The sequence below is a fragment of the Budorcas taxicolor genome, chromosome 25 (genome assembly GCF_023091745.1).
Source record: "Budorcas taxicolor isolate Tak-1 chromosome 25, Takin1.1, whole genome shotgun sequence".
Classification (NCBI taxonomy): Eukaryota; Metazoa; Chordata; class Mammalia; order Artiodactyla; family Bovidae; genus Budorcas; species Budorcas taxicolor.
The window spans coordinates 32,600,258-32,626,190 of record NC_068934.1 but is presented as its reverse complement, the minus strand read 5'-3'; the positions used below and the strand labels follow the sequence as shown (position 1 = coordinate 32,626,190).

At 43.3% G+C, this 25,933-nt stretch overlaps 1 protein-coding gene across 1 annotated transcript in view; it reads left to right on the top strand.

The window, feature by feature from the left end:
- The window catches only part of ARHGAP32 (Rho GTPase activating protein 32), a 122,523-nt gene extending 99,248 nt beyond the window's left edge, over positions 1-23,275 (top strand). The window contains exons 13-23 of the mRNA XM_052662185.1: positions 3,536-3,638; positions 4,976-5,120; positions 5,576-5,658; positions 9,334-9,441; positions 9,925-10,070; positions 10,761-10,956; positions 12,210-12,355; positions 15,055-15,126; positions 17,299-18,174; positions 18,842-19,815; positions 21,017-23,275. Coding sequence (XP_052518145.1) covers positions 3,536-3,638; positions 4,976-5,120; positions 5,576-5,658; positions 9,334-9,441; positions 9,925-10,070; positions 10,761-10,956; positions 12,210-12,355; positions 15,055-15,126; positions 17,299-18,174; positions 18,842-19,815; positions 21,017-23,275 — 5,108 coding nt within the window. The remainder of the gene's footprint in view (positions 1-3,535; positions 3,639-4,975; positions 5,121-5,575; positions 5,659-9,333; positions 9,442-9,924; positions 10,071-10,760; positions 10,957-12,209; positions 12,356-15,054; positions 15,127-17,298; positions 18,175-18,841; positions 19,816-21,016) is intronic.
- The last annotated feature ends 2,658 nt before the right edge of the window (positions 23,276-25,933 follow it).

Here is a 25,933-nt window from a genome sequence, read left to right as displayed (position 1 = left end):
GAAGAAGTTCTATTCTGAGAGCGCATTCCTAAGTTGAGTTTGTCTGTTAATCCAACATAGGTGTCCAACTAACACAGTCGGCTATGTAGTACTGTACTGTAATAGGTTTATAGTACTTTTCACACAAGTAATGCATTAAAAAAAAAAAAAAACATTTTTAATCTTACAGTATAGTACCTTGAACAGTACAATACTGCAGTACAACAGCTGGAGCTTCCTAGTGGTACCAGCTACATCATCGCTACTTTGGCGCTTGCCTCCAGACAGCCTGGGCTTGAAATACAGACGCTACTGTTCCACTGTACTCTGTATAGTACTATGCAGTGAAGTACATGAAAGCACAGCCACTTGTAAAGGATGCAGGCACCTGACAGTATGCCAGACACATGAACTAACGTGTGCTTGGATGTGTGAATGCATGTTCACATCTTTGAAAGTTCACAACTTGAAGGTTCAAATGTAGGAAACTTACTACAAATGTAAAGGAAAGGTTCCACAGACTGGGAAGGTCCTTTTTTCTTGGGTATGATGAAATGCTCCTAATATAGTAAATGAAAATATCATTCAGGTTTGTGAGAAAATTAAGCCCCTGGGTAGAAGAATAGAAAAAAGCTGTAAACATATAATTTTGACGAGGAACTAAAATAGTAAACAAATGCAAAAAAAAAAAAGTGTCTATGCTTATTTGCAATCATGGAAATGTATCTAAGCAATTTTGAGACACCATTTTATATAAGTAAACACTATTGATATAACAAAGCTGCTTTTCTAAATTATGATATCCAGTGCCATTAAGAACAGTAGAGATTTTTACCAGCAGGTGAAAAATGTTGGTTTCAGGTAGCTCTGGAAATTACTGCTTTTTTGAAAAACATTTTGGCACTCCAGAGCAAGAGACCTTACAGTATTCCTTTCTTGTAGCAATTCTCTCTCAGGGTTATCCTAAGACTATAATCCAACAAAAATAAAAATGTTCATTATAGTATTATGTATGAAAGCCAAAAAATTGAATACTCAACTTTTAGGGAATTGCTGTATAAATTAAAAGCTATTCAAACTGTAAATTTGAATACAGTATAGAAATTTCAAAGGTGCTATATTTTTCTTGCTTTATTGCTCTTTGCAGACACTGTGCTTTTCTAATGAACTGAAGGCATGTGGCTGCCCTGTGTTGAGCAAGTCTGTTGGTACCATTTTTCCAAGTGTTTGCCCACGTCGTGTCTCTGTGACACACAGAGGGTAGTTAAACCCTCCACCAGCAAAAAGATTACAACTCACTGCAGGCTCAGATCATAGTTAGCATTTTTTTAGCAATAAGGTATTTTTCTAATTAAATGTATGTACATTGTTTTTCAGACACGATGCTATGGCACACTTAATAGACTATGCTATAGTATGAACATAATTTATATGCATTGGGAAACCAAAAATTTCTGTGACTTCCTTTATTGTGATGTTTGCTTTAATCTGGCGGTCTGAAACTGAAACTGTAGTGTTTCTGAGGTCTGCCTATATGTAAAGAGTAGGTATGCTTTCTTGTGGGTTGCTGTTGCTGTTTAGTTACTAAGTCATGGCTGACACTTGGCAACCCCTTGGACTGTAGCCTGCCAGGCTCCTCTGTCCATGGGATTTCCCAGACATTGAACCCATGTCTCCTTGGGTCATGAAGATCCCCTGGAGAGGGAAATGGCAGGCCACTCCAGTATTCTTGCCTGGGAAATCCTTTGGGAGAGGAGCCTGGTGGGCTACAGTCCATGGGGTCATAAAGAGTCAGAGGTAACTGAGCAGGCATGCACTCAAGAAGGAGTAATCGTGGTATAAACAAATAAATATTAATTCAAAATGACATAGTTCTGTTGGCATCTAGAACCTAGTATAGCTACCTCTGCTTAGGGGTATATTCAAAGAAAGCTTGCCTAGGAGTAAGAGTTCAGTTGGGTTTTGAACAACAACCAAGAGTTTTCTATAAGAAGATGGTAGCAGAAGGAGAATCCAGGCAGAGAAAACAGGCTTCCTTTACCTGGAAATTGATGGACTTAGAGCATGGCTGGTTTGTTTGGTAAAAAATGAGACTTAACTTGGCCTAGAGTTGTGAAATATGGAAATAGGTAATACTAAAATAAGTGCAGATGGTGAAGGACCTTAAAATCCAGGCAGTTAAAATGTGACTCTCTGCTTGGACAGCTTGAGTTTGATCCTTATTTGTGCCATTTGTTTACTGCTTGTCCTTAGGTGTAAAATTTCATCACTCTTAAGATTCAGTTTCCTCTTTGAAAAGGGAGATAATGATAGAATTTCTCTGAAAAGTAAATAAGAGTATCTGTTGTAAAGCACTTAGTCTGGCATCTTTTGCTTCCTAAGTAATATACCTGCTTTCTAATAAAATTATTCAAAGCTAAGGAGTTTATGTTTTAAATATAAGTTACAGGATCTGACAGAATTTAAAAGACAGGATGCAGGAAGTACAACACAAGGCAGGAAAACCAAGGAAAAACCTTTTATAATAATAAAGGAATGATATATACACTTAAGTGAAATGCAGTAGATAAAATTATCTTATTGAAGTATCTTAGTTGTTTCATTCACCACTCTTCCATCCCTAATAGAGTAGTGTTTTGCAGACCAAATAATGTTCTTTCAAGCTATTCTTTTCATGGATTGTAACTGAAAATGATGAAATGAACACAGTTACTGAAGCCTGTGAATTCATCAGTCTGCAATGCAATATAAATGAAGTTCAAATTTCAGTTACTGTAGATTTTTGGTTAGAAAAATGTTTTCTCATAAATTTCAAATGTTCTGTTCTGGACCATAGGCCCAGAGTAGCTAGTTGTTTGTGTTAGTTGTTCAGAGAAGTAACCAGAGAGCCTTTCTTTTCTTCCTGCTTTTTGTTGAAGTGCATTTCATGACCAGCTGATAATATCGAGTCAAAAGTCAGTAATTTTAATATAAAGATAGGCAGGAAATTAAAAGATTTCATTTACTTGAAATTACTTTGACCTTTGCATTATGTTGATGTTTATTGAATATAATTAGAATTAGCATTACCTATGAAAAGATAAAAGAAACTTTTAAAGGTGAAAAATTAAAGCACTTAGAGTAGGTAATTATCATGTTGGAATAAACATTTAAGTTTGCATATCCATTTGCTGAGTATGAAATTCAGGTGAGTAACTGTATTTTTTTTTTTTTTAATCTAGAATGATGTTAGAGCTAAACAGTTCACCTTGCTGTTGTAACAATCTAAACAAGTCTGTTGCAGAAGATCTTAGAGAAAGTATCCCAATAATTAGTGAACTCTTCCACTTACCTCAGTGTAACAACATAGAGCCAGTCTTGATTATTCAGGAACCAGTTACCTAGTTTAGATGTGAAATTAGGTAAATAGGAGTTACCATTTTTTGTGGTAGATTAATCTCCACCCCTTACAGCTTTAATTTGCAACTTTCATTTTGCTAAAACATTCTTATTTTTTGTGACTTTGTTTCCATTGAATACTCTCAATTTAATCCATGTCTTCAAAAATTCTCTCTAGTACCCCAGGTTCTTCAAAGCTGCACAGCGTTCATCGAGAGATATGGCATCGTGGATGGAATATATCGTCTCTCTGGTGTTGCCTCCAATATCCAGAGACTACGGTAAAACCCAACATGGCTTTTTCTTTTTTGTTCCTACTGTAATTCATTAAAATGAAACTTTCAGAATTAAGTCACTTATATTGATAATCATTATTTTCTGTGAGATTGTTTAGATAAAGCAGAAAAGTAGCTATATTGTTCTCTGTGTATGTTTTCGACATTTCTTCATTTGTAGTGTCAGAAAACCTTGGCCTCTAATCTCAATACTTTTGTTTTCTCTGCAATATTTGAAGATTTTTAAAAATTGAATTTGAACCTATGACAACTATGATAGATGAAAATTTACATTATAATAGAATTATTCTTTAATTAGAATTGACAAGAGTGAACCTGTTTATTATTCTTTTTAATAAGAGTGAAGCTTCTTCTAATCTTCTTTCACCCAAGTTCTGTAGCATGTGCTCAAGCATATATGGGTTACATATTCCACATCCTCCCCATTAGACCCCCAGAGACAAAAATAGTGGTATCCTTTATACCAATAGAAATTTTAACTTTTTGTTAATCTGTTAGATTCCTGTCTATTCTTAACATGCTATTATTTTTTATTTTTCACTGTGGTACATGGTAATTGCCATTATTCTATAAGGATTTTAATATTCTAAATTGACCACAGAGTTGATTTCTGTTTTCAGAATACATGTTTGGAAAATACTTGAATTGATTCTGGTACTGAAAACAGTATAGTCTCTGACTTCAGATGCAGTGGATCTCGTATTCAGATTAATCCTCTAGGTTGACTAGTGGCCTCTGGTCTGTAGATTAATATTAGTCAACCTCCTGGAGAATAAGCTTAATCTGCCTTTGTGTTCTGAGCACAGTTTTTATTTCATTCACTAATTGCTGCAGATTTTACTTTCTGTGTTGGTGGAGAATTGTTTTATAATTGTTTCTGGCTTCCTTATCCCTCTATCATAACACATTCCTGAACTGTACTTCTTGCATCTGAGGAATTTCTGCACATAGTTTTTCATGGACCAGCTGCCATTCAACTCTAGTTTTCAGAACTGCCAAAATATTGGGCATTTAAACAGTTAGGAAGTAGAAGTCCTTTGTTTCGATCTGTGTGGTAAGAGCTGCTCTTTCACACAGGTTTCAGAGATTTCTGTCTGTTTTAATATTAAAGCTATCCCCTGAATTTCTATTTAGAAAAACACTTGTCTCATAGTCAGACATTCAATTACTGCTGAATAACTTCTGTGAAATACAGTCATTTGAAGTACATATTTGCTCACTGAACTGGAGGTTAATACTTTGGACCTTTTTTTCTGTTCTAAAGTCATATTTGCTTTTCTTTGAAGAGAAGTAGTTTTGTTGTCTCTCTTCTATCTTTTCAGCCATGAATTTGACTCTGAACATGTTCCCGACCTGACAAAAGAGCCCTACGTCCAAGACATCCACTCCGTGGGCTCCCTGTGTAAGCTGTACTTCCGAGAGCTCCCAAACCCTCTGCTCACCTACCAGCTGTATGAGAAATTTTCTGTGAGTACCAGTCACATTTAAATCAAGTTCTGTTTGCAGTTTTGCTGTGGTTTTGTTCAAAACCTGAAAAAGTTGATTTCCCCTGAAAGAAATAGTTATATGAGAAAAGAGCTCCTTTAAAGAGAAAATAAAGAACACTTACTGCTAGTTGGTCCACAGTCTTCACTGTTTTTGCACCTTTCCAGGGTCTCTCACTTTGAGCCACTAATCTTACTATAACCCTTGGTTATATGTTGGTTATCATAAAGTTTTAAAAATATTATCTTGTATGAGATTTCAGCGTCCCCATAGTGTGTGAACGAAGTTTACTTCCTTGGTACTACATTGTTTTTCCTCATCATTCAGCACCAAAGAGTAAGGTCAATGAATCTCAAAGTGAAACTGAATTGTAAGTGAAGAACTTTCATTTTTACCAACAAAGCCTACTAGTTTCTTTTGCATTATGATTGTTCCAGGATGCTGTTTCAGCAGCAACAGATGAAGAAAGGCTGATAAAAATTCATGATGTCATCCAGCAACTCCCTCCTCCACACTACAGGTAAACCACACGCTGTAAAATGCCAGCCAAAAGTAGAAGTCAGTTGTGTGAACATGGGCTCCTGGGGTTTCTAACTGTTTAAATTTCCTTGGAGTTCTGACTGTTTAAACTTCCGTTTTTCCGTACATTTGTATTTTTATTTGTCTTTGTGTTCCCAGGGTCTGGGCACAGTGCTTGGCATCCAGCAGGCACCCTGGAGCCCTCTCTTCTGTTGCTTACTTTTACAGCCCAGATTAATTTGTATGTTAGCTTGGACTCTTGGAATTAGTTTGGAGGATTTCATTGTAACTTTCCTCTCCCCCACTAGCACAACCACACACAGCCCCTTCTCTTCTCTTCCTAGAATGGTTGTATGAGTGCTCAGTGTTGATTTTCTACATTGCTGTATCTATGTAAATGTTATTTACAAACTACATCTAACAGTATGAACGTATGCCTGCATGCTCAATCACAAACTCTTCTGCAACCCCATGGACTGTAGCCTGCCAGGCTCCTTTATCCTCCTCTGTCCTTGGGTTTCCCAGTCAAGAATACTGGAGTGGGTTGTCATTTCCTCCTCCAGAGGATCTTCCTGACCGAGGGATTGAACCCATGTCTCCTGCATTGGCATGCAGATTTTTTACTGCTGCGCCACCAGGGAAGCCCGATGTAATAGTATACTAGAATTTTTTTCCCCCTTTCTAGGGTAACCATGCTTTTTTCATGGAGTGATGGCCTGTTTGGGGTTTGCTGAGTTTCTTTTTATTGCTAGCTTGTCTCCTGACTCTGTCACAGAATAACGGGTATTCTCTCAGTTCAGGTCAGTCACTCAGTCATGTCTGACTCTTTGCGACCCCATGAACTGCAGCACGCCAGGCCTCCCTGTCCATCACCAACTCCCGGAGTCTACCCAAACCCATGTCCATCGAGTTGGTGATGCCATCCAACCATCTCATCCTCTGTCATCCCCTTCTCCTCCTGCCCTCAATCTTTCCCAGCATCAGGGTCTTTTCAAATGAGTCAGCTCTTCGCATCAGGTGGCCAAAGTATTGAAGTTTCAGCTTCAACATCAGTGCTTCCAATAAACTCCCAGGAGTGATCTCCTTTAGGATGGACTGGTTGGATCTCCTTGCAGTCCAAGAGGCTCGCAGGAGTCTTCTCCAACACCAGAGTTCAAAAGCATCAGTTCTTTGGCACTCAGCTTTCTTTATAGTCCAGTTCTCACATCCATACATGACCACTGGAAAAACCATAGCCTTGACTAGACAGACCTTTGTTGGCAAAGTAATGTCTCTGCTTTTGAATATGCTATCTAGGTTGGTCAGAGCTTTCCTTCCAAGGAGTAAGCGTTTTCTAATTTCATGGCTGCAATCACCATCTGTGGTGATTTTGGAGCCCAAAAAATAAAGTCTGACACTGTTTCCACTGTTTCCCCATCTATTTGCCACAAAGTGATGGGACCAGATGCCATGATCTTAGTTTTCTGAATGTTGAGCTTAATAAGCCAACTTTTTCACTCTCCTCTTTCACTTTCATTAAGAGGCTCTTTAGCTCTTCTTAGCTTTCTGCCATAAGGGTGGTGTCATCTGCATATCTGAGGTTATTGATATTTCTCCTGGCAATCTTAATTCCAGCTTGTGCTTCCTCCAGCCCAGCGTTTCTCATGATGTACTCTGCATATAAGTTAAATAACCAGGGTGACAATATACAGCCTTGACGTACTCCTTTTCCTGTTTGGAACCAGTCTGTTGTTCCATGTCCAGTTCTAACTGTTGCATCCTGACCTCAGTTGTGTTTAAACATATCAAGCTACCATTTAAAAGAAACGTTTCCCCATGAAAACACCCCTTGTGGTGCCTTAAATCCTGCTGTTTGTCCAGGTCTCCTCCATGCAGCAGCAGCTCTTACCCTCCTCCTGGACCCTTCCTTCATCACTTTCTTCCTGACTTGGACCTCTTCTCCTCTGGACCTCTGCCTGTCACCTCCCCTGTGTCCACTCCCTGCTTTCCTAGTGTCCATCTTTGGTAACTTCCTGAGAATAGGTGTGTGGGAGGTGAATGTTCGGAGACTTTGATATGAAAATGCTCTTATTCTCCTCATACTTTTGACTGACAGTTGGCTATAGAATTTTAATCTGTAAATAGTATTTTCCCATAGTTTTGATAGTATTACACCACTGGCATCTAAGCAAAAATGCTGCAGCAAAGTCTGATACCAGTTTGAGTGCCACTATTTTAGTGTGACCTATTTTGTGTTGTTTAAATCCTTTTGGATGCTTTTAAATTTAGAACCTACCTAGTGGTTCGTTTCCATGGTGACTCATCTTGGAGCAGGTTCTTTTTCATTCTTTGCTCTGGGCACTCATTGGGCTTTCTCCCTCTGGAAACTTCTGAGAAATTTTCTTGTGTTATTCCCTTGATGGTTCTCAGAGCAGCTTACACCTCATCCCTTTTCTTTATTCTTTTTCTAGAATTGTTTTTATCTACTGAACTAAACTCTTTTGAGTTTCTTACCTTTTCTTTGTCAGTTTCCACATATGGATTTTCTCCAAACCATCTCATCATTAAGAACACTTAATTCTAAGAACTAACTGCCTTCCCTCCCTCTCTTTTCTCATTTCTCCGAATGTTTCTACTTTATAGCATCCTTCTCTATTTTTGTTTCATGTGTATAATCTCTTCTCTCTGTGAAAATATTACCGGTAATCATAGATTTGGTTTTGTTTTAAATTGTTATCTCTTTACCATGGTATTTGTTTCTTCCTCATGTGGCGGCTTATCTTCCTTTTCTTCTCGAGTCGCTGACAGGCTCACCTGAATCCTGAAGACTCATACGTTGACCACAATTTAACTTTCATTGCTGTTTCAAATAATACTCTTTAACTTCTATCTTCCATTTATTGTCTTTAATAGTTTTAATCCCTATAAGGTAAGGACACTTTGAGAGATGTATAGGTAATACCTTGTGTTTATCTAACTTAACTTACATTTAAACTCATCATTCTTTATTTTCCAAGATACTCTGCCCTATTGTTAAATCTCTCTATATATAAAAAATTGTTTACATGAATCACACTTGAGAATATATAAGATAAACCAGGAATTAGGATTTAGAGTAAGCTTTCTGTTCCAAGAGCATGTTATTTGCTCAAATAGTCTCCCCATTGGTGCCTGCTGGAATTTTTCTTTTAACTCTTTTTAGGCTTGTGAAATATTGTCATTTTCTTTTATAGAAGAAAAATTTAAATTCTCTCTTGTTAGCATATCTGCTGCAAATAGAATACCATGACTTCATGATAGCGTTTGTCTGGAAACTGACTTTTGGAGGATTTACTTCACTGATGTCTCTGAAACTAGATGTGTAACAGGCAAATATTCCTAAAGATTTCTTTAAAACTAAGGCTGTTTCATTTTCTGAGCCAATCCTATCAAAAACTTTCATTTCTTACTGCCTTGGACAATTTTTTCTCAATATTCTATGGATGTAATTACTATATATAAAATCCATACTACTCTGACAGTTCTGTAGAAATAATAATATTCAAACCTTATAGGCAACAGAAAACCTTGATGGGCTCTATAGGGTTTCTTTCTCCATTTTTCCATTGAAAACCTAGAGATTAATGAGTGGAGCTTTTCTGCTCTATACTACTACCTGATGTTTCTTTGTGTTAATATGCTGCATTTCATTTTCCAGAACACTGGAGTTCCTAATGAGACACTTGTCTCTTTTAGCTGACTATTGCTCCATCACAAACATGCATGCAAAAAACCTAGCCATCGTCTGGGCTCCGAACCTGCTAAGGTAAGTTGCATTTGACTCATGACCTAAAGTAGAAACAGTCAACTAGCAGTCTAATTCTTCAGTGTTCTCTTAAGGAGAATTTTTGTTTATTTATTTATTTTTAAAATATTTATTCATTTGATTGTGCTGGGTCTTACCTACAGCATGCAGGATCTGTAGCTGTGGCATGCAGACTCTTAGTTGTAGCATGTGGGACCTAGTTTCCTGACCAGGGGTTGAACCCAGACCCACTGCCTTGGAAGCGCAGAGTCTCAGCCACTGGACCACCAGGGAAGTCCCAAGGATAATTTTCAAAAGTAAAGCTGATCTGTTGTTTTTATGAGCATCTTCCTTAAAACAGGCGGTCAAGGTTTAGCCAAGGCACTGTCAAAGTGTGCTTTCTTCTTCTGGTTCACTTTTGATTTACACACAAACCGAAAAGATAATGCTCTTCAAGACTGCTGTTCTGGGGACCCTCTGATGGTAGTGTCGTTTACCCCACAGATCAAAGCAGATAGAATCCGCCTGCTTCAGTGGGACGGCAGCTTTCATGGAAGTGAGGATTCAGTCTGTGGTTGTGGAGTTTATCCTCAACCACGTCGACGTGCTTTTCAGTGGGAAGATCAACGCAGTCATTCAGGAAGGGGCAGGTAGGCCCACGTGGACGCTCGTCCCCACTGGGAACGTGTCATTAAACCCCCACCACTTCAGTGAGCAGCATCTCTTATCTCAATTTAATAAATCTGTCTCCAAAGAAAGCAGCTGATTTATATCTGCTTCCCAAAACTCACAATATTGTAACAGTTCTATTATGTGTTTTTAGTGAATACTAAATATTAGACCTACCATGATCTAAGTTCAGGGAACATAAAAAGTGTATCGTGTCACCTGTTATCGATGTGTGTGAAAGTGTAATATAGAGCAGCAGAAGAAAAACTCCTCCCAAAACTAAAAATGCATGACTGATTCTAGGCCTTGTCTGCAATCCTTTAAGAAAGGAAAATAGTTAAATTATTAGAGTAAATTAGTTACAGTATTAGTTAAATTAATTATTAAACTATTTAATAATAGTTAAATTATTAGTTAAATACTTGAGGAATTTTATACTTTTATCTACTACTGTTAATAACCTAGTATGTCATTTTCTATTCCTCAGTATAAGGCTCTGTTACTTTTGCCATTTAAAAAATTTAATAAAGAAAATTTAAAACAACACAGAAAGATAGATAGATAGACAGGTAACCAGATTGTTATACACACACAGTCACAGATATTTATATTTTTCCCCCATGTCAGAAAGTTTGAGTCTCGTCATTGCTTTTTTCTTTTTCTTTTCAAAGCTTCTCTATCAAGACCCAAGTCCCTGCTGGTCTCGTCTCCATCTACCAAGCTGCTGACGCTGGAGGAAGCCCAGGCACGAACACAGGCTCAGGTCAATTCTCCAATTGTGACCGAAAATAAATACATTGAAGTAGGAGAAGGACCTGCTGCACTCCAGGGGAAATTTCATACCATAATCGAGTTCCCACTCGAAAGGTAAAATTCATTCAGTCCTCCTTAAAAAACGTGCATTTCATGACTGTTTGTTATTTTCTTTTCTTTTACTTTGGTATTTTAGTAGTATTATATTGATTCTTTCCTTCCCAGAAAAACCTGTTCATTCGACTGTGGATGTTACTTCGTGGGAACTGAAGCGAATGGTTATCAAAAAGCATTGCATCGTATCTTAAGAGAAACAGAATCAGAGCTGGGAGGACACTGACAAAGTCTGAGAACCACTGCTGTTCACGTTCTCAGTGTCCTCTCCAGCTCTGATTCTGTTTTTCTCTAAAGAAATGATAATAACATGGTTTCCGTAACTTCTTTACTAACTGATTGTGAGAAGACTAATGTCTATAAGTTAATTTTGATCTCAGGTTACTCCTCTGGCTGCTCCATAAGAATATCAGGATTTCAACTCCCTGGATAGGATAGTACTAATTGAAGTTCATTTCCATATGTTAGTGTACCTTTCTAAATTCTTTTCATTTCCCTCAACTGAAATGTCCTGACAACAGAAAGTTAGAACATACTCTTTTACTTTGTCATTCTGAGTTTGTCTTCAGCTTCTTGAATTTTTTACTCTATAATTTCCTCAAAAACCTCTTTATAAAAGAGTAATCAAGAGTGTCGATGCTGAGTGGACCTGGGTTCCAACCTTGACGCCATCATTTACTAGTTTTACAGCATTAAACTTCTTCTTCTTACTTCCTCAGCTGTACAATGAGAATAGTACTTAAAATGACAATAATAGTGCCTACCTCAAATGGTTTTATATAACTTAAATGAGATATCATGTATACCAGTTAGCATAGTGCCTGGCATTCAGTATATATTAGTTACTTTTCTTAGTGCTTTGCTTCTTTTTTGGCTTAATTCTCTTTACACACACCTAGAATCATTTTCTTCAACTCTATTTTATTTTTGGAGATTTAGTGTTTCCTCTTCCTAAATATATCTTATTCTTACTTATTTCACAGATTGTGAGATTAGCTCTCAATATGAAAATCTGGTTAAGTTATCTTTGTGAAACTAATTACAACTGTTAAAATCCGTGCATTTAATTTTCATTTCCTGCTTCAGCAGCGCAGCTCAGCCGTACTGTGTGGCACGCGCTCTGTGGAAGGCAGGTGTTGACTGTGTCCACCGTGCCTCTGCAGGCTGCTTGCCCCTTTCCATCATTTGTTCATCTTCAGTGAGTAAAGGTAGCCTCTTGGATGCCTTAATGCAGATCGTTTTCTCTCTCCTAGGAGGAGGCCGCAAAATAAAATGAAAAAATCTCCCGTGGGGAGCTGGCGTTCCTTTTTCAACTTGGGAAAATCGTCGTCTGTTTCTAAGCGAAAGTTGCAGCGTAATGAGAGTGAGCCCTCCGAGATGAAAGCCATGGCTCTGAAAGGTGAGTGTTCACGCCTTCCCTTCCCTCTGCGCCCAGGAGCGGCCTGCGTGGGGGCTGCCCCTCCCGTCCTGTCACACTGCTCTTCTCTTACCAGGACACACACGGCACGTTCTTGTCACAGGCGCCAACAGGGTGTGTCCTCGTTGTGCTGTTTCGTGTGAACTGTCTTCTACCAATGCTTTATCCCCAGATACATAGTATATATAAGTGCATAGAAGTTCCCAGTTTCTTTGGAAACTATACAGATTATATATCGTGTCAGTGTGTTTAAAAATTCATAACATATTTATAATATAGTTTGTATATGGTTGATAATAAGTAACTGCTGTGGTATTTAAACTTACTCATCTTATATATTTATAGTTTTTTTTTTTTAATGACAAAATCAGGTTTTGACATGTCTGTCAGAGTTTTAAATCTTACAACCAAAGAAGGTGTCTTTTTCCTAGATGATACGTTGAAGTGAGAGTATCTTATTGGATAGATAAATCTATTTCTGTGTTGTTGAAAGTACTGCTCTTTTAAAAATCATTTAAATCTACTGCTATTAACAGGTTCTGAATCTGTTAGTGCTTACTTCTCAGGCAATGCTAGAAATATAGCGTTCAATTCATTTAATTCATCATTCTTTCAGTTTGCAATCATGTACTAAGTATGGGCTAGATATTTTGATTGCAGCCTCTGCAGAAAGAAAAAAAATTAAGACACTGCTCCCAACCTTCATGTCTTACTTGGGACATATGCATGTAAGAAAACAAATTTCATGCAGAATCATAGCTATTGAAATTGAGGCTTATGTGAGGCATTTATGGCAGGAGTGGCCAATTCCTATGGGGAGAGAGGTGGGTGGAGGAAATAGAACCTGTGACTCGGGTTTTGAAGGATAAGTAGGGATTCACCTGACCAACAAGGGACTGAGAAAGGTGTTTTGGGAAGTGGCAGCAGAGTGTGTGGGCGTGTGGAGCAGGAAGCATAAAGAACGTATGCGTGGGATGGTACACACAGGGGTTCAGTTCTCAGGGGCCCAGGGTGCTTGCCGGGGGTGTGGTTTTGTCCTGAGTTCCTTGGGTGTCACTGAATAGCTGCAGTATGTAACATGAGCAAGTTTGGGTTTAAGAAGGATGACTTTGGCAGCAATGTGGGGCATGTCCAGGAAGAGGGTAAGCCTGGAGTCTGAACAGTAAGTCAGGAGACAGTTACAGCTGTGCAGGCAGGAAACGAAGAGCATCTGCAGTAAGCGGTGGCTGTGGGAGTGGGAAATAGATCTGAGAGGTATTTATGAGGCAGAATCGACAGGATGGGCAGAAAAACGGTTGAGAAAGATGCGAACGGTAATTGTCAGGTGTTGATTAAATGGTCAGGGAGTTGCTGTTATCACTGAAGGGAGTAGTGGGTTTGGGAAGAAAAATGACATGTTAACTTTGGACATAGTGAGTTGGACCTGCCCAAAAGGTGATGAGTACTAGGGACCTGGAATTCAATAAAGGACTTTAATCTGACTAGAAATACAGATTTGAAACTCGTCAGCAAACCAAGGGTGAGAACCCTAGGGATATTTTTCTTATGGCCAAGGGAGAGCCTGCTGAGTGAGAGAAGCAGGTTGGAGGCTGAGTCCTGGAGAAAAGCATTGTTTAGAGGGTGGAGGGAGCAGAGCTGCACGAAGGAGAGTGAGAAGAAGTGGTCCCTCGGCAGGGACACGGTGGTTGTTGTGCAGTCACTAAGTTGTATTCAACTCTTTGCGACCCCCTGGACTGCATGTTGGCGTGGACTGCACACGCCAGGCTTCCCTGTCCTGCACCATCTCCCAGAGTTTGCTCAAACTCAGGTGCATTGAGTCGGTGATACCATCCGACCATCTCATCCTCTGTGAACCCCTTTTCCTCGTGCCCTCAGCCTTTCCCAGCCTCAGGGTCTTTTCCAGTGAGTCAGCTCTTCACATCAGGTGGCCAAAGTACTGGAGCTTCAGCTTTAGCATCAGTCCTTCCAAATGAGTATTCATGAAGGAAGGGCTTTACAGGGAAATGTTAGCAGCGTTGAGCTCTGCTAAGAGATTGGAAGAGGATGAGGATATTTCACAAATAAATTCAACACTTGTAATTAATTAAATGGCCTCTGTTAGTTTCCTAGGGCTACCATAGCAAATTGTCACCAAGTGAGACAAATTGGCTGAAAACAACACGAATTTATTTCCTCGCAGTTCTGGGAGCTAAAGACTGAAATCCAGGTGTCAGAGGGCCATGTTCCCTCTGAAGGATCCAGAGAATCCTTCCTGGCCTCTCCCAGCTTTGGGGACACCTGCGTTCCTGGCTGGCGGTGGTGCCACTCCAGTCTCTGCCTCTGTCTTCACATGGCTTCTCCATGGTCTCTCTGCAGCTTCTCTTGTTAAAAGGATACGAGTCACTCACTCTAAATTCAGTATGAGATCATCTCAAGATATACTAGTCTTTAGGAAATACAAAAGCAAGTTTTAAAATTCATCTTTATTCTGAAGTTTATTATTCTTTTAGAAAAGAGATTTTTCACATAGGAAACCACTTGAGAAGAGTACAACACATTATATAGAATGCAAAATTGAATACAGTTGTAAAAAATCTAATCATTCTTGAAACTCTAAATACATGTACAGAAAAGCACTGTCCCCTTTCACTGCATATGTAAGAGTGAATAAAACATCACACTGTTTGGTTTTGATTCTTCAGGTGGCAGGGCAGAAGGGACCCTCCGTTCAGCTAAAAGTGAAGAGTCTCTTACTTCTCTCCATGCAGTCGATGGTAAGACTAAAGCATCAGTTGTTTTATTCTAGAATATATTTAATAAAAAGATACACTGCTTAATAAATAGGCTGTAGGTTATAATTTCCTAAAAATGCTAGTTGTTTAGTCACTAAGTCATGTCCAACTCTTTGCAACCCCATGGACTGTAGTCCATCAGGCTCCTCTGTCCATGGGCTTTCCCAGGCAAGAATACTGGAGTGGGTTTTCTTTTTTTTTTTTTTTTAATTTTAAAATCTTTAATTCTTACATGTGTTCCCAAACATGAACCCCCCTCCCACCTCCCTCCCCATAACATCTCTGTGGGTCATCCCCATGCACCAGCCCCAAGCATGCTGTATCCTGCGTCAGACATAGACTAGTGATTGCTTCTCCAGGGGGTCTTCCTGACCCAGGGATCGAACTCATGTGTCCTGTATTAGTAGACAGGTTCGTAACCACTGAGCAACCAGGGAAGCCTCAAAATACTAGTATCTACTTAGTATTGTCCACTGATGCTTTAATATGGTACTAGTCTTTAATTTCTTCACTTTTGACATGATTGTGATTCAGTTTACATAAACGTAGGTGAAGTGTTTTAAGTTAACCATTTATATTTATGCCCAGTAAAAGATGGTGTTAATAGTATTTCTTTAAATTTCAAAATGAGAGCACAGTGCTTGTCACAGAGTATAAAATTAAGCAGTATTGATGTTCAGACCAGTGACCTTTTGTCTTGCAAATTTAACGTGACCTTAAATCTCATATATCACTGGTTAGAGATAGTCCTCATTATCTGAGGATGATTTTCTACCAGGAGAAGGCAACTGAAAATGAATCTGCTTAAAATGCAGACCAACATGTTATGGTTAATAGTACAAAAAGATTTGATTGCAACTTGGACAAAACTAAAAATGTTGAAAATAACTTTTTAAGCTTCCATTGAGTGTAAGTCGGGTTACAGTTGCAGTTCTGTACTAACTTCCAGAATGAACAAAGGTTACATCAGTGCTGACCTGGAAGGAGGCAGAACTTCTTTGAGAAAAACAGGTAGCAGCAGATAGGACTTTCCCCACATCAAGACTGGATTGTGTGGGAAGATAGGGAAGAAGGCTTTGTTGCAGAAATAATCGAGAGCTGCATTGATTTCCTGCAGACTTTTCTTAATCCGTTGGTTTTCAGATTGTGTTCTTCTGAAGTTTCCCGGGGGTGTCCTCCTGGTCAACTTCCTCATCCTCATTTACAGATCCTCATTGACCCATGGCTATACTTGGGATTCAACAAATCCCTGCCTTTCATGTCAGTGGGGTGTCTGCCATCTTCCTGATTTTCCGGGATTTTCCATTTCACTGAAGTTGAGAGTGGTTCTCAAAAATAGTGCAGTGGACTGGATAAGTGCATGTAGTAAGATGAAAATGAAATTTGAGTAGGGATTAATTTTATAACTGGTCAACACATTAGTGGTTGTATTTGTGTTAAGACAATGTCTCTTTATGGTACTTCATCACTATGGCTCATCACTGTAACAAAAGAATGAGATTAAGATAGAGGACTTCTCTTACCAGTTGGATGTTTAGCAATATCATAAAATAAAGTAATACTATTACCACTCTTAAGGCTTTTGCCTGATAAGCTTAAAGCCTGTTCTTGCTGAAGAAAAAAAATAAAATTATTTTAAAATATCTGAAAGGGATACATTACTAAATATAAAATTATACTTTACTAAATATAAATACTTTTTTTGAGAAGTTCAATTTTGGGTATGAGGATATTTCCCCACAAAAACAAAAGAATAAAGCACACACCAAAAAAAGCCCTCTTTCTATTGCCTATCTGAAGTACCGTTTAAAGTGAATAGTTGTACCTCACAAGTCATGTGTGAAGTCAGTGATAAAACAAGACAAAAAGAAATGAAAACTTGCCCAGTCACAAGAGTCCGTGTTGCAATAGTATAGAATCTAAGAGTTCTGAGTCCTTTTTCCTGTGGAAACCATCCAATGCATCCTGCCTCCAATGGTACCAAGTGAATCTGTTACTGAGCGTTTGCTTTGGGGGTTCCATCTGTGCTCCCCAAGAGATGGTTGCGCTTCCTTACTGTATGTAGTGCGTCTCTGCTGTACTAAGTTGCTGACTCACAGGGCACTGTGTGTCCTGGGACATTCATATTCTGACACTGCTACCCATTTTTGCCAGGTGACTCCAAGTTGTTCCGACCCAGAAGACCCAGATCTAGCAGTGATGCCCTGAGCGCCTCTTTTAACGGCGAGATGCTGGGGAACCGCTGCAACTCCTATGACAACCTGCCCCACGACAATGGAAGTGAGGAGGAAGTTGGGCTATTGCACATTCCGGCTCTCGTGTCTCCGCACTCAGCTGAGGATGTTGACTTGAGCCCACCAGACATAGGAGTAGCCAGCCTGGATTTTGATCCGATGTCATTTCAGTGCAGTCCTCCTAAGGCCGAATCAGAATGTCTGGAGAGCGGGGCTTCCTTCTTAGACTCCTTGGGCTACTCCAAGGATAAACAGAGTACGGATAAGAAGGATACGGAAACAGGCGGTAGCCAGTCACAGACTCCAGGAAGCACTGCAAGTTCTGAACCTGTGTCTCCTCTTCAGGAGAAGCTGAGTCCATTCTTCACCCTGGACTTGAGCCCAGCTGAAGAGAAAGCATCGAAGCCATCCTCATTCACCGAAAAGGTTGTCTATGCTTTCTCTCCAAAGATTGGCCGGAAGATAAGCAAATCACCCTCTCTGAACATATCCGAGCCCATTTCAGTGACCCTTCCCACCCGGGTGTCAGAAGTCATCGGCCCCGTCGCAAACACGGCAGCTCAGAACGCACCTTCTGCAGCCTGGAACAAAAGTAGCGAAGAAAGTGATGTCATAAATAGATCCCCCACCCAGGTAGTAAAGAGAAAAGCAAACGAGAGAGAGGCCCAGGAAGGGTGTGAGTGTGAAGCCCAGCCCCTGGACCAGGGGGCTGCTGCAGACGTAGACTCACCAGGGAAGGAGGAGCCTGCCTCAAGCAGTCAGAGTAAGGCTGTACCTTCTGGACAGACTCAGACAGGTACCATTTGTTTTCCTCCATTCTTGCTTTAAGCTAAGAGGGATCTTCCACCAACTGTGCCTTTTAGGAGAGAAATGTACTCCACAGCTAGCCTTTTATCAAAGAGAATGTTTTTTCTAGGTGGTGCTGATGGCTCAAAGCCCTAAATTAAAGTCAACCAAAACATCCCCCAAAGGGCCAGCAGTCCTACTTCAGATCTTGATAAAGTCCCCTTGTCCAGTCAGAATTCCTGGATAATTTTTGCACAGCTTCATAGCTCTTGATTCTGTTTCCTCTTCTGACAAAATTATATTATAGCCTTACACATTAACTAGCCAGCCTACACCATCAAATGTAAAAAGTATTCTTAATAACATTCTGCAAGCACTTGAAGCTTGTTTTCTAACCAATCTTTTCTGAGCCGGATGAGGGACTGGCTCCCTGCCTCGCCCATCTCTGTAGCAACCCAGGAGGAGACTGCAGTCTTAAACACTCTCTGGTTTAGTTTTCCTTCTGAACCAGATGTGTTTTCTGCAGTGTTCGCATGTGGGATAGAAGATTGCGGATGGCCATTTTGAAATATGGAAGGCACTTTTTTTTTTAGTGATCAAATGGGGGAATGTTTGGCTTTCCATGTAGGATAACACAAGCTGCTTTTTCACTTTCTTTTTTCCCAATTTCCTCCCAGGAGCAGACACACATGACCCCCCTCAGGATTCCGTTCCTGTAAGTTCAGTCTCTCTTATCCCACCACCACCGCCTCCGAAAAACGTGGCACGCCTGCTGGCGCTGGCGTTAGCGGAGTCTGCACAGCAGGCCTCCACCCAGTCACTGAAGAGACCAGGCACATCCCCGGCTGCCTGTGCACACTGTGGGGACATAGCGGTGGCTGCAGCCGAGGACAGACCACCTGCTCCCTACTCTAGCGTTACTCTCGAGAAAGCCTATTTCCAAACCGACAGGCCAGCAGAGCAGCCCCACCTCCAGAACAAGGGCCCTGGGCATGGTGACCAGCCGGTGCCAGACACAGCGGCTGCCGGCGACTATACCCATTCCAGCATCACTGACTCCATGGGGCAGTCCCCCCCGGCAGACTTACCAGGCGATCAGCCACATCGAATCTATTTATCTGGGGACCCAGAGAAGGCGAGAGTCACTTCCGTTCCCTCAACAGACTCAAAGTCTGATGATCTCATCACTTTCCCTGAAGACCAATCTGTGAAGACCAGTGTGCCGACCGTCTCCTTTGTGGACCACGATCAGCTCCATTTCTACAGTGGAGATGAGCCTCCTTCTTACCTTGGTGCAAGCGTGGATAAGCCGCATCACCCTTCAGAACTTGCAGACAGAAGTCCTGCCCCTTCTCATTTGCCTAGGGACAAGATCTGCCCTCCTTCCGGGTCCCCTGAAGAGAACACCAGCACAGCCCCCCTGGCGTACATGACGCATGCTCCAGCAGTGGCCATAGCAAGCGCCAGCGAAGCCAGCTGGGACGTAGCGGAACAGCCCAGCGCAGTGGAGTATGTAACCGCCACCCTTCAGCGTGCTCAACGAGCCAGCCGTCCCCTACCCCTACCTCCTTCCCAGAGACCCGCAGAGCAGCCCCCGGTCCTGGGGCAGGTACAGACTACAGCCAGTATAGGACTAACCAATCCCCACAAGGTAAGAAGCGGGGCAGGCCAGTGGCATGCAGTGTTTCTCCAAAGGTGTGCCACTCTCCATCAGCATGTGACGTTGCCTCGAGTGAAATCTGACATCTCTTTTTAAGTCCTAGGCCAATTTCTGTGAAACACTTCCTGGTTGAGATGGGGATCTGCCTTTATCTTGATGCTGGCTTTTCTCTGAAAAAGGAGCAGCTTCTCCATGGCTGTGGTTTTACTATAACCCTCTCCCTTTACAAAGAGATTATGAGCGCAGGAGTCCACCTGGCCATTGGCTGTCAGAGTTGTGGGGTTTTCCCAGCTCCCTCACTGACTCAGTGTGACTCTGGGCAAGCTGTCCAACCATCTCTGCCAGTTTTTCACGTCTGCATGACCAAAGTGCTGTAGTCTCAGGACACTTGGAAGACTTTATGTCTTACCAACTTTCTCGAAATATCAGAGATGACAGTGTCATAGGCCTTTTTGTTTTTTCAGCATTAGCCAGCAGATTGTTGAATAGTCAAGCACCTGTTTTGATGAGAGAATGTTATATGCAGACTGTGAAGGTTTTTTGTCATTGCCTTGGACTAAAAGGACTTCAATATCTAGTCCTCTATGGAAGATGCTATTTCCAGCCACTTGTTTCTCAAGGGCAGCGTGTGCAGCCTTGCAGTGAGAACCATGCTTGTCTTCTGCTGCCACAGACACACTGGAGCGGGAGGGAGAGGCAGAGGCTGTGTTGAATGCCACCTGGACATGTCCCTTCTTGTCCCTCCCTGGCCTGGGGGCTGAAAACTGCCCCCTGGGCAGTGGGTATCACTTCAAAACACTCTTCAGGTAGAATCAGCACTGCTTGTTTAACAGAATGTTCTTGGTGTTGAGACTGAGCTGCACGGATAGACCGGGTACGTGGTTTCAAGCCTAGTGGTCTTCTAAGCAAATCAGATCTGTCATGGTCCACCCCATCTCTTGAAAACCCATCCTAAATGAGAACAGCTCTCCAAAGAAGGGCTGGCTGCCACACCAGGTGGCCACACAGGCCTGCCTTCTTTTCCTGACTGTAGGGACAGGTAGGCCTCTGCCCTGTCCAGCACCTCTGCACAGCTTGGGAAATTTTCAGCTGCTGCCCGCATGGCCTCAGCTTGTGAGTTATGAATTCAGTAATGTTTGATTCCATATAGGGAAGCATAAAAAACACTCACAGTACTATCATCTTTCAACAGGTTCAAGCAGCAGTTCCGATTCCGGAGAGGCCGTCTGAACCCAGGGGCCTGGGTGACCCTGCACCTGTCCTGGTTGGGGATGGCGGGGCCGCTGCGCAGTGCCCAACCTCCGCTCCAGCTCCCCAGCCGGTCCTTCCTGAAAAGGTGCGGGAAGGTGCCAGGGCGCCCGCGCTGCACCTGCGCGCCGAGTCTGTGCCCGCGCATGCCTCCTGTGGCTTCCCCACCCCGGCGCCCCCGGCCAGGACCATGGAGAGCAGACTGGCCGCCGCCCTCCACTCGGGCAGCGCCGACGGGGCGGGCAGCGCCGGGTACCACTCCTTCGTTGCCGCTGCCTCAGCGGAAGAAGCCTTGCCTTTGCCCCTCCCTGTCCCACAAGCCAAGCACGGCCCTCTTAAGACTGCTTACCCCACGTTCACCAGGCCTGACCTCACCACGGAGCCCTTCGGTCCAGAAAACTGTCTGCATTTCAGTATGACCCCAAACTGCCAGTTCCGCCCCCAGAGCGTGCCACCCCATCACGGGAAAGCGGAGCCGCACTCGGTATATGCGTCCAGGTCAGAGCCACCAGCCTCCACGGGCCCCCGGTACAACACGTACGTGGCCCCCGGGAGAAGCGTGTCTGGACACCACCCGAAGCCGTGTAGCCGGGCAGAGTACGTGTCCTCACTGAGCTCGTCCATCAGGGGTGGCTGCTACCCCGAGGACATGCCGCCGTACCCCACCATCCGCCGGGTGCAGTCTCTGCACGTGCCTCCGTCCTCCATGATCCGCTCTGTCCCCATCTCCAGGACAGAGGTGCCCCCAGATGAGGAGCCCGCCTACTGCCCACGACCCCTGTACCAGTATAAGCCATATCAGTCATCCCAGGCCCGCTCGGACTACCACGTCACTCAGCTGCAGCCTTACTTCGAGAACGGCCGGGTGCACTACCGGTACAGTCCCTATGCCAGCTCGGCCAGTTCCTACTACAGCCCCGACGGCGCTCTGTGTGACGTGGACGCCTACGGCACGGTGCAGCTGCGGCCCCTGCACCGCCTGCCCGGCCGCGACCTGGCCTTCCTCGCCCCGCGGCTGCAAGGCAAGAATGTGTACGCGTTCGCCGGGGGTGCGGCCCCGCGCGCCCGGCCCAGCGTGGCCAGCTACTTCCCGGCCAGTGACCACAGCATGGTCCACGTGCCCCCGGTGGCCGACGCGAAGCACGCGTACGCCTCGTGGGACCTGGAGGACCTGGAGAAGTACCGCCTGCAGTCCATCCGCAGGGAGAGCCGTGCGCGGCAGAAGGCCAAGGGGCCTGTCGTGTCCCAGTATGACAACATGAGCCCGGCCGGCGCGCCGGACGACCTGGGCGGCATCTATGTCATCCACCTGCGCAGCAAGTCGGATCCTGGGAAAACTGGACTCCTCTCGGTGGCCGAGGGCAAGGAGGGGCGGCACCCGGCCAAGGCCCTGAGCCCCGAGGGGGAGGACCGCTTCTACCGGAAGCACGCGGAGCCGGAGCTGGAGCGCGTGCCCCACCACCAGGGCGGGTACGGCAACGGGCAGCCGGAGAAGCCGTGCCTCCCCCAGAAGCAGAGCAGCGTCAGGAACCGAAAGCTGCACGACACGGGCTGCAGCCTCCCCGAGCACAGGCCACATCAGGAAGCAAGCCATAGGCAGCTGTGCGACCCGAAGAATGGGCCCCCTTTCCCCCAGGGAGCCGGCCCGCTAGACTACGGGCCCAAAGGGCTTCCAGACCCTGCCGAGCCTGTCAGCTACCTTAACTCTGGAGGGAAATACGTGCCGTCAGGGCCGGAGTCTTTAAGACCGAGCCACAAAGAGGTGCGGCTCCCCAAGGAGCTGGAGCGGCCCCGGGCCCGGCAGCCCCCGGCCGCAGAGAAGCACCCCAGAGACTGCTACAAGGAGGAGGAGCACCTGTCGCAGTCCGCGCTCCCGCCCCCTAAGCCAGAGAGGAGTCACAGCCTCAAACTGCACCACCCTCAGAGCGCGGACAGGGACCCCGGCGTGCTGTACCACTACCACACCCACGGCAAGCGCCCGGGCCGGGGGACTGCCGGGCCGCAGTACGATAACCTGGAGGGCTACCACTCCCCGCCCCAGCACCAGCGAGGGGGCTTCGGAGCAGCGGCAATAGGCCCGTACATGCCCCCCGGCTTCCCCCACCCCCAGAGCAGGACATACGCCACAGCTCTGGGGCAGGGCGCCTTCCTGCCCACAGAGCTGGCCTTGCAGCCTCCTGAAACGCAGGTCCATGCAGAATGAGCCCTGGGAGCAATAGAGTGGACGCAGCCTCTGCTGGACAGTGGACTGTTCTATTTTTTTCAGTAACCAAAAAAAAAAAAAAGCTACAAACCGCCCCCCCCACCACCACATTAAACAAAATAGGAAGAAAAACAAATCACCATCTTTTCCCCTCTTCCCAGCTTCATCACCACCTCTTCTACAGACTGTTGTCATTTTTGTCATTTAAAGATCTGAACGATTGTGAAGCACTGTGTTGAAAACCTAGTAAAGAAATTTGTTACAGACCGTACTTGCCACATAGGGCTGATTTGTAAGAGCCTGAGGACTGCCTTTAATGGAATTTGAGTTTGATGGTGTCCTTCCTAGCACTTGCTGCGTTCTTCAGAGCAGCTGACACCCACTTCTTGAAGGTCTTGTGTGCCCTGTCCTGTCCTGTTCCCACTTGCTTTCCCAGTAGCCACGGCCTTGCCCAGAGAGTCACTTGTTTTCCTTGTCAGGTCATACCTCCTTGTCTTGGAAGGGGCTGTGTGTTAAATTAGAGTGGAGAGAAACTTCTCCCTGAGCCTTCACATAAGACTATTATTGGACATTTAACAAATTATAGCCAAAAAAAAAAAAGGAATTAGGACTTTAAACATTTAATAGTCATTACAAAATGTCAGACCCATTAGATCCAGGCTGAACCATGCTTTTCTCCTGGTTGCTCCACACACTTCAGTGAACAGGCTTATCCCACGGCAGAGGGGTTTCTAAGTTACAATTAAAGAAACTTCTTAGGTGGAAGTCTGTGACCTTCGTTAGCACCAGAAACTACATCAGTGGTTCTAAGCTGCTGCCTGTCTTCAGTTCTTTTTTTTTTCTCAATAGTATTTGATAAATTGTGATCCTAGTGAAGTATTTGACACAATTTGTTTTCCTAAAGCAGTTTTTTTCCCCCTCATTTAAAAAACAATGAAAAACCATCATGGTTTGCCTGGATAAACACACATAATATCACATGATTGTAAATTTACATATTAATTTGTTTCTAAACCAGGTATCCTGGGAATTCTTACAGTAGCTACAGGTTATTATTATCCATTAGTAAACTGAGCGTTCCTGCAATAACACTTAGCACAGCCCATTTGACCTGCTGGAATTCTGGGCAGCAATCCTTTAGGTCCCGAGGAATTACCGTGTTGTGTCTTCCCTCTGACCCTGGGCAATTGCAGTCTTAACTGTAGTTGCCATCCACACCAGCATTTCAGGTTTAGTCCTCGCAACACTGCAGACATGTTAAACATGTTCCACATCCAGGACTTTCTTTTGAAAGTTTGCATTCCATTTTCTCAACCCACCCCACCACGAACGCCAGACTAGAAGGCAGTCCTGTATTTATAAAACGAGTTGAGATAATCATGTCATTCCATAACTCTTAATAATACTTGATTTTTATACATTCACATGTTTTAAATGCTCAAGTTTGTAGAAGACACTAGGAGAATTCCATTCCATTTACTGGATGGTTGCTGCTCTGGCTTTTTAAAACTTGGAACTAACGTTTATTTAGAGCAAAGAAAAATCTTTTAAGAGGCTAAATTGATGCTGCTATTATTGCTGTGAAATTGTGTATAAAGATTAGGATTCATGCCAGTTTTTTTAAATCTAAAAAATCATGTGATTGCATTTTAAGGGTTTATATTTAGAAAAAGAAAATAAAGTTTTAAGAGCAACACATTTACTTATTAATATATGTGGAAATACTCTGTTAGGTGTTCTTTTATTCCCCCAGAATTGATCGAAGAGATTCAATAAATATCATGGAGGAAATCCTGAAATTATAGAAAAGGTCTGTGAAGCTCAGGCCTCAGTACAGACCCACCTGCTCTGTAGTCACAGTGGGAGGGAACCTGATTGGAAACTTCCATTTAGCACACACATGAGGAGTTCCATGCAGGAATTTGCTCTTCGGTGAATATGCAGCACTAATTTTTTTTCCAACCCTTACCATCTTTTTGTCAGTAGGCGACCGATGGCCGCTTTGAGGGAAGACAAGCCGTCTGAGCTCTCACAGGCAGCCCGGAGATTAGAGAGAGGAGCTGGTGTGGCCCTGAGACACAGATGGCTTTAGGAGCTGAGAGCCTAGAAAGATGTGGCTGAAGTCTGTCCAGTGTTCATACCTGTGGATTGGTCACACACACTGTTTACTCCTGAAACTAAAGTCTATTTTATTAAATGTTCTATGAGTTTGGAAATATCAGGTACATATTTTGAATACAGAAAAATGACTCAAACTCCTGGTAAAAGTGTGAAACATAAACTCTGCAATCTAGCGTTGTTTCACCGAGTGTAGATCCAGCCTTAACTTCGGGTGCAGTTACTGAGGGGCTTTGCCTGCGTCCTTCCCTGTCTGGTTATCGCGGGTAGATGGCAGATCACTGTGAGCCAGCTTGCCTCAGCACAGCCACCTTGTTGGTATATGACATTGCAGGGTGAGCAACCAAGTGTCAGCACTTTCACACTTAGACGTGGAGCCTACGATCAAGGAAATGGAGCTGCCTTACTCGTGAAACCCAGAATTTTAATTCTGTTGGTATTTTCACAGCCATGTCTCCAGATTTTATCCTTTTTTGGCAAAATTCTGATGCCACAGCTTGGTTTGATTGAAATAAATATTCCCTGGATGTTTCATCAGGG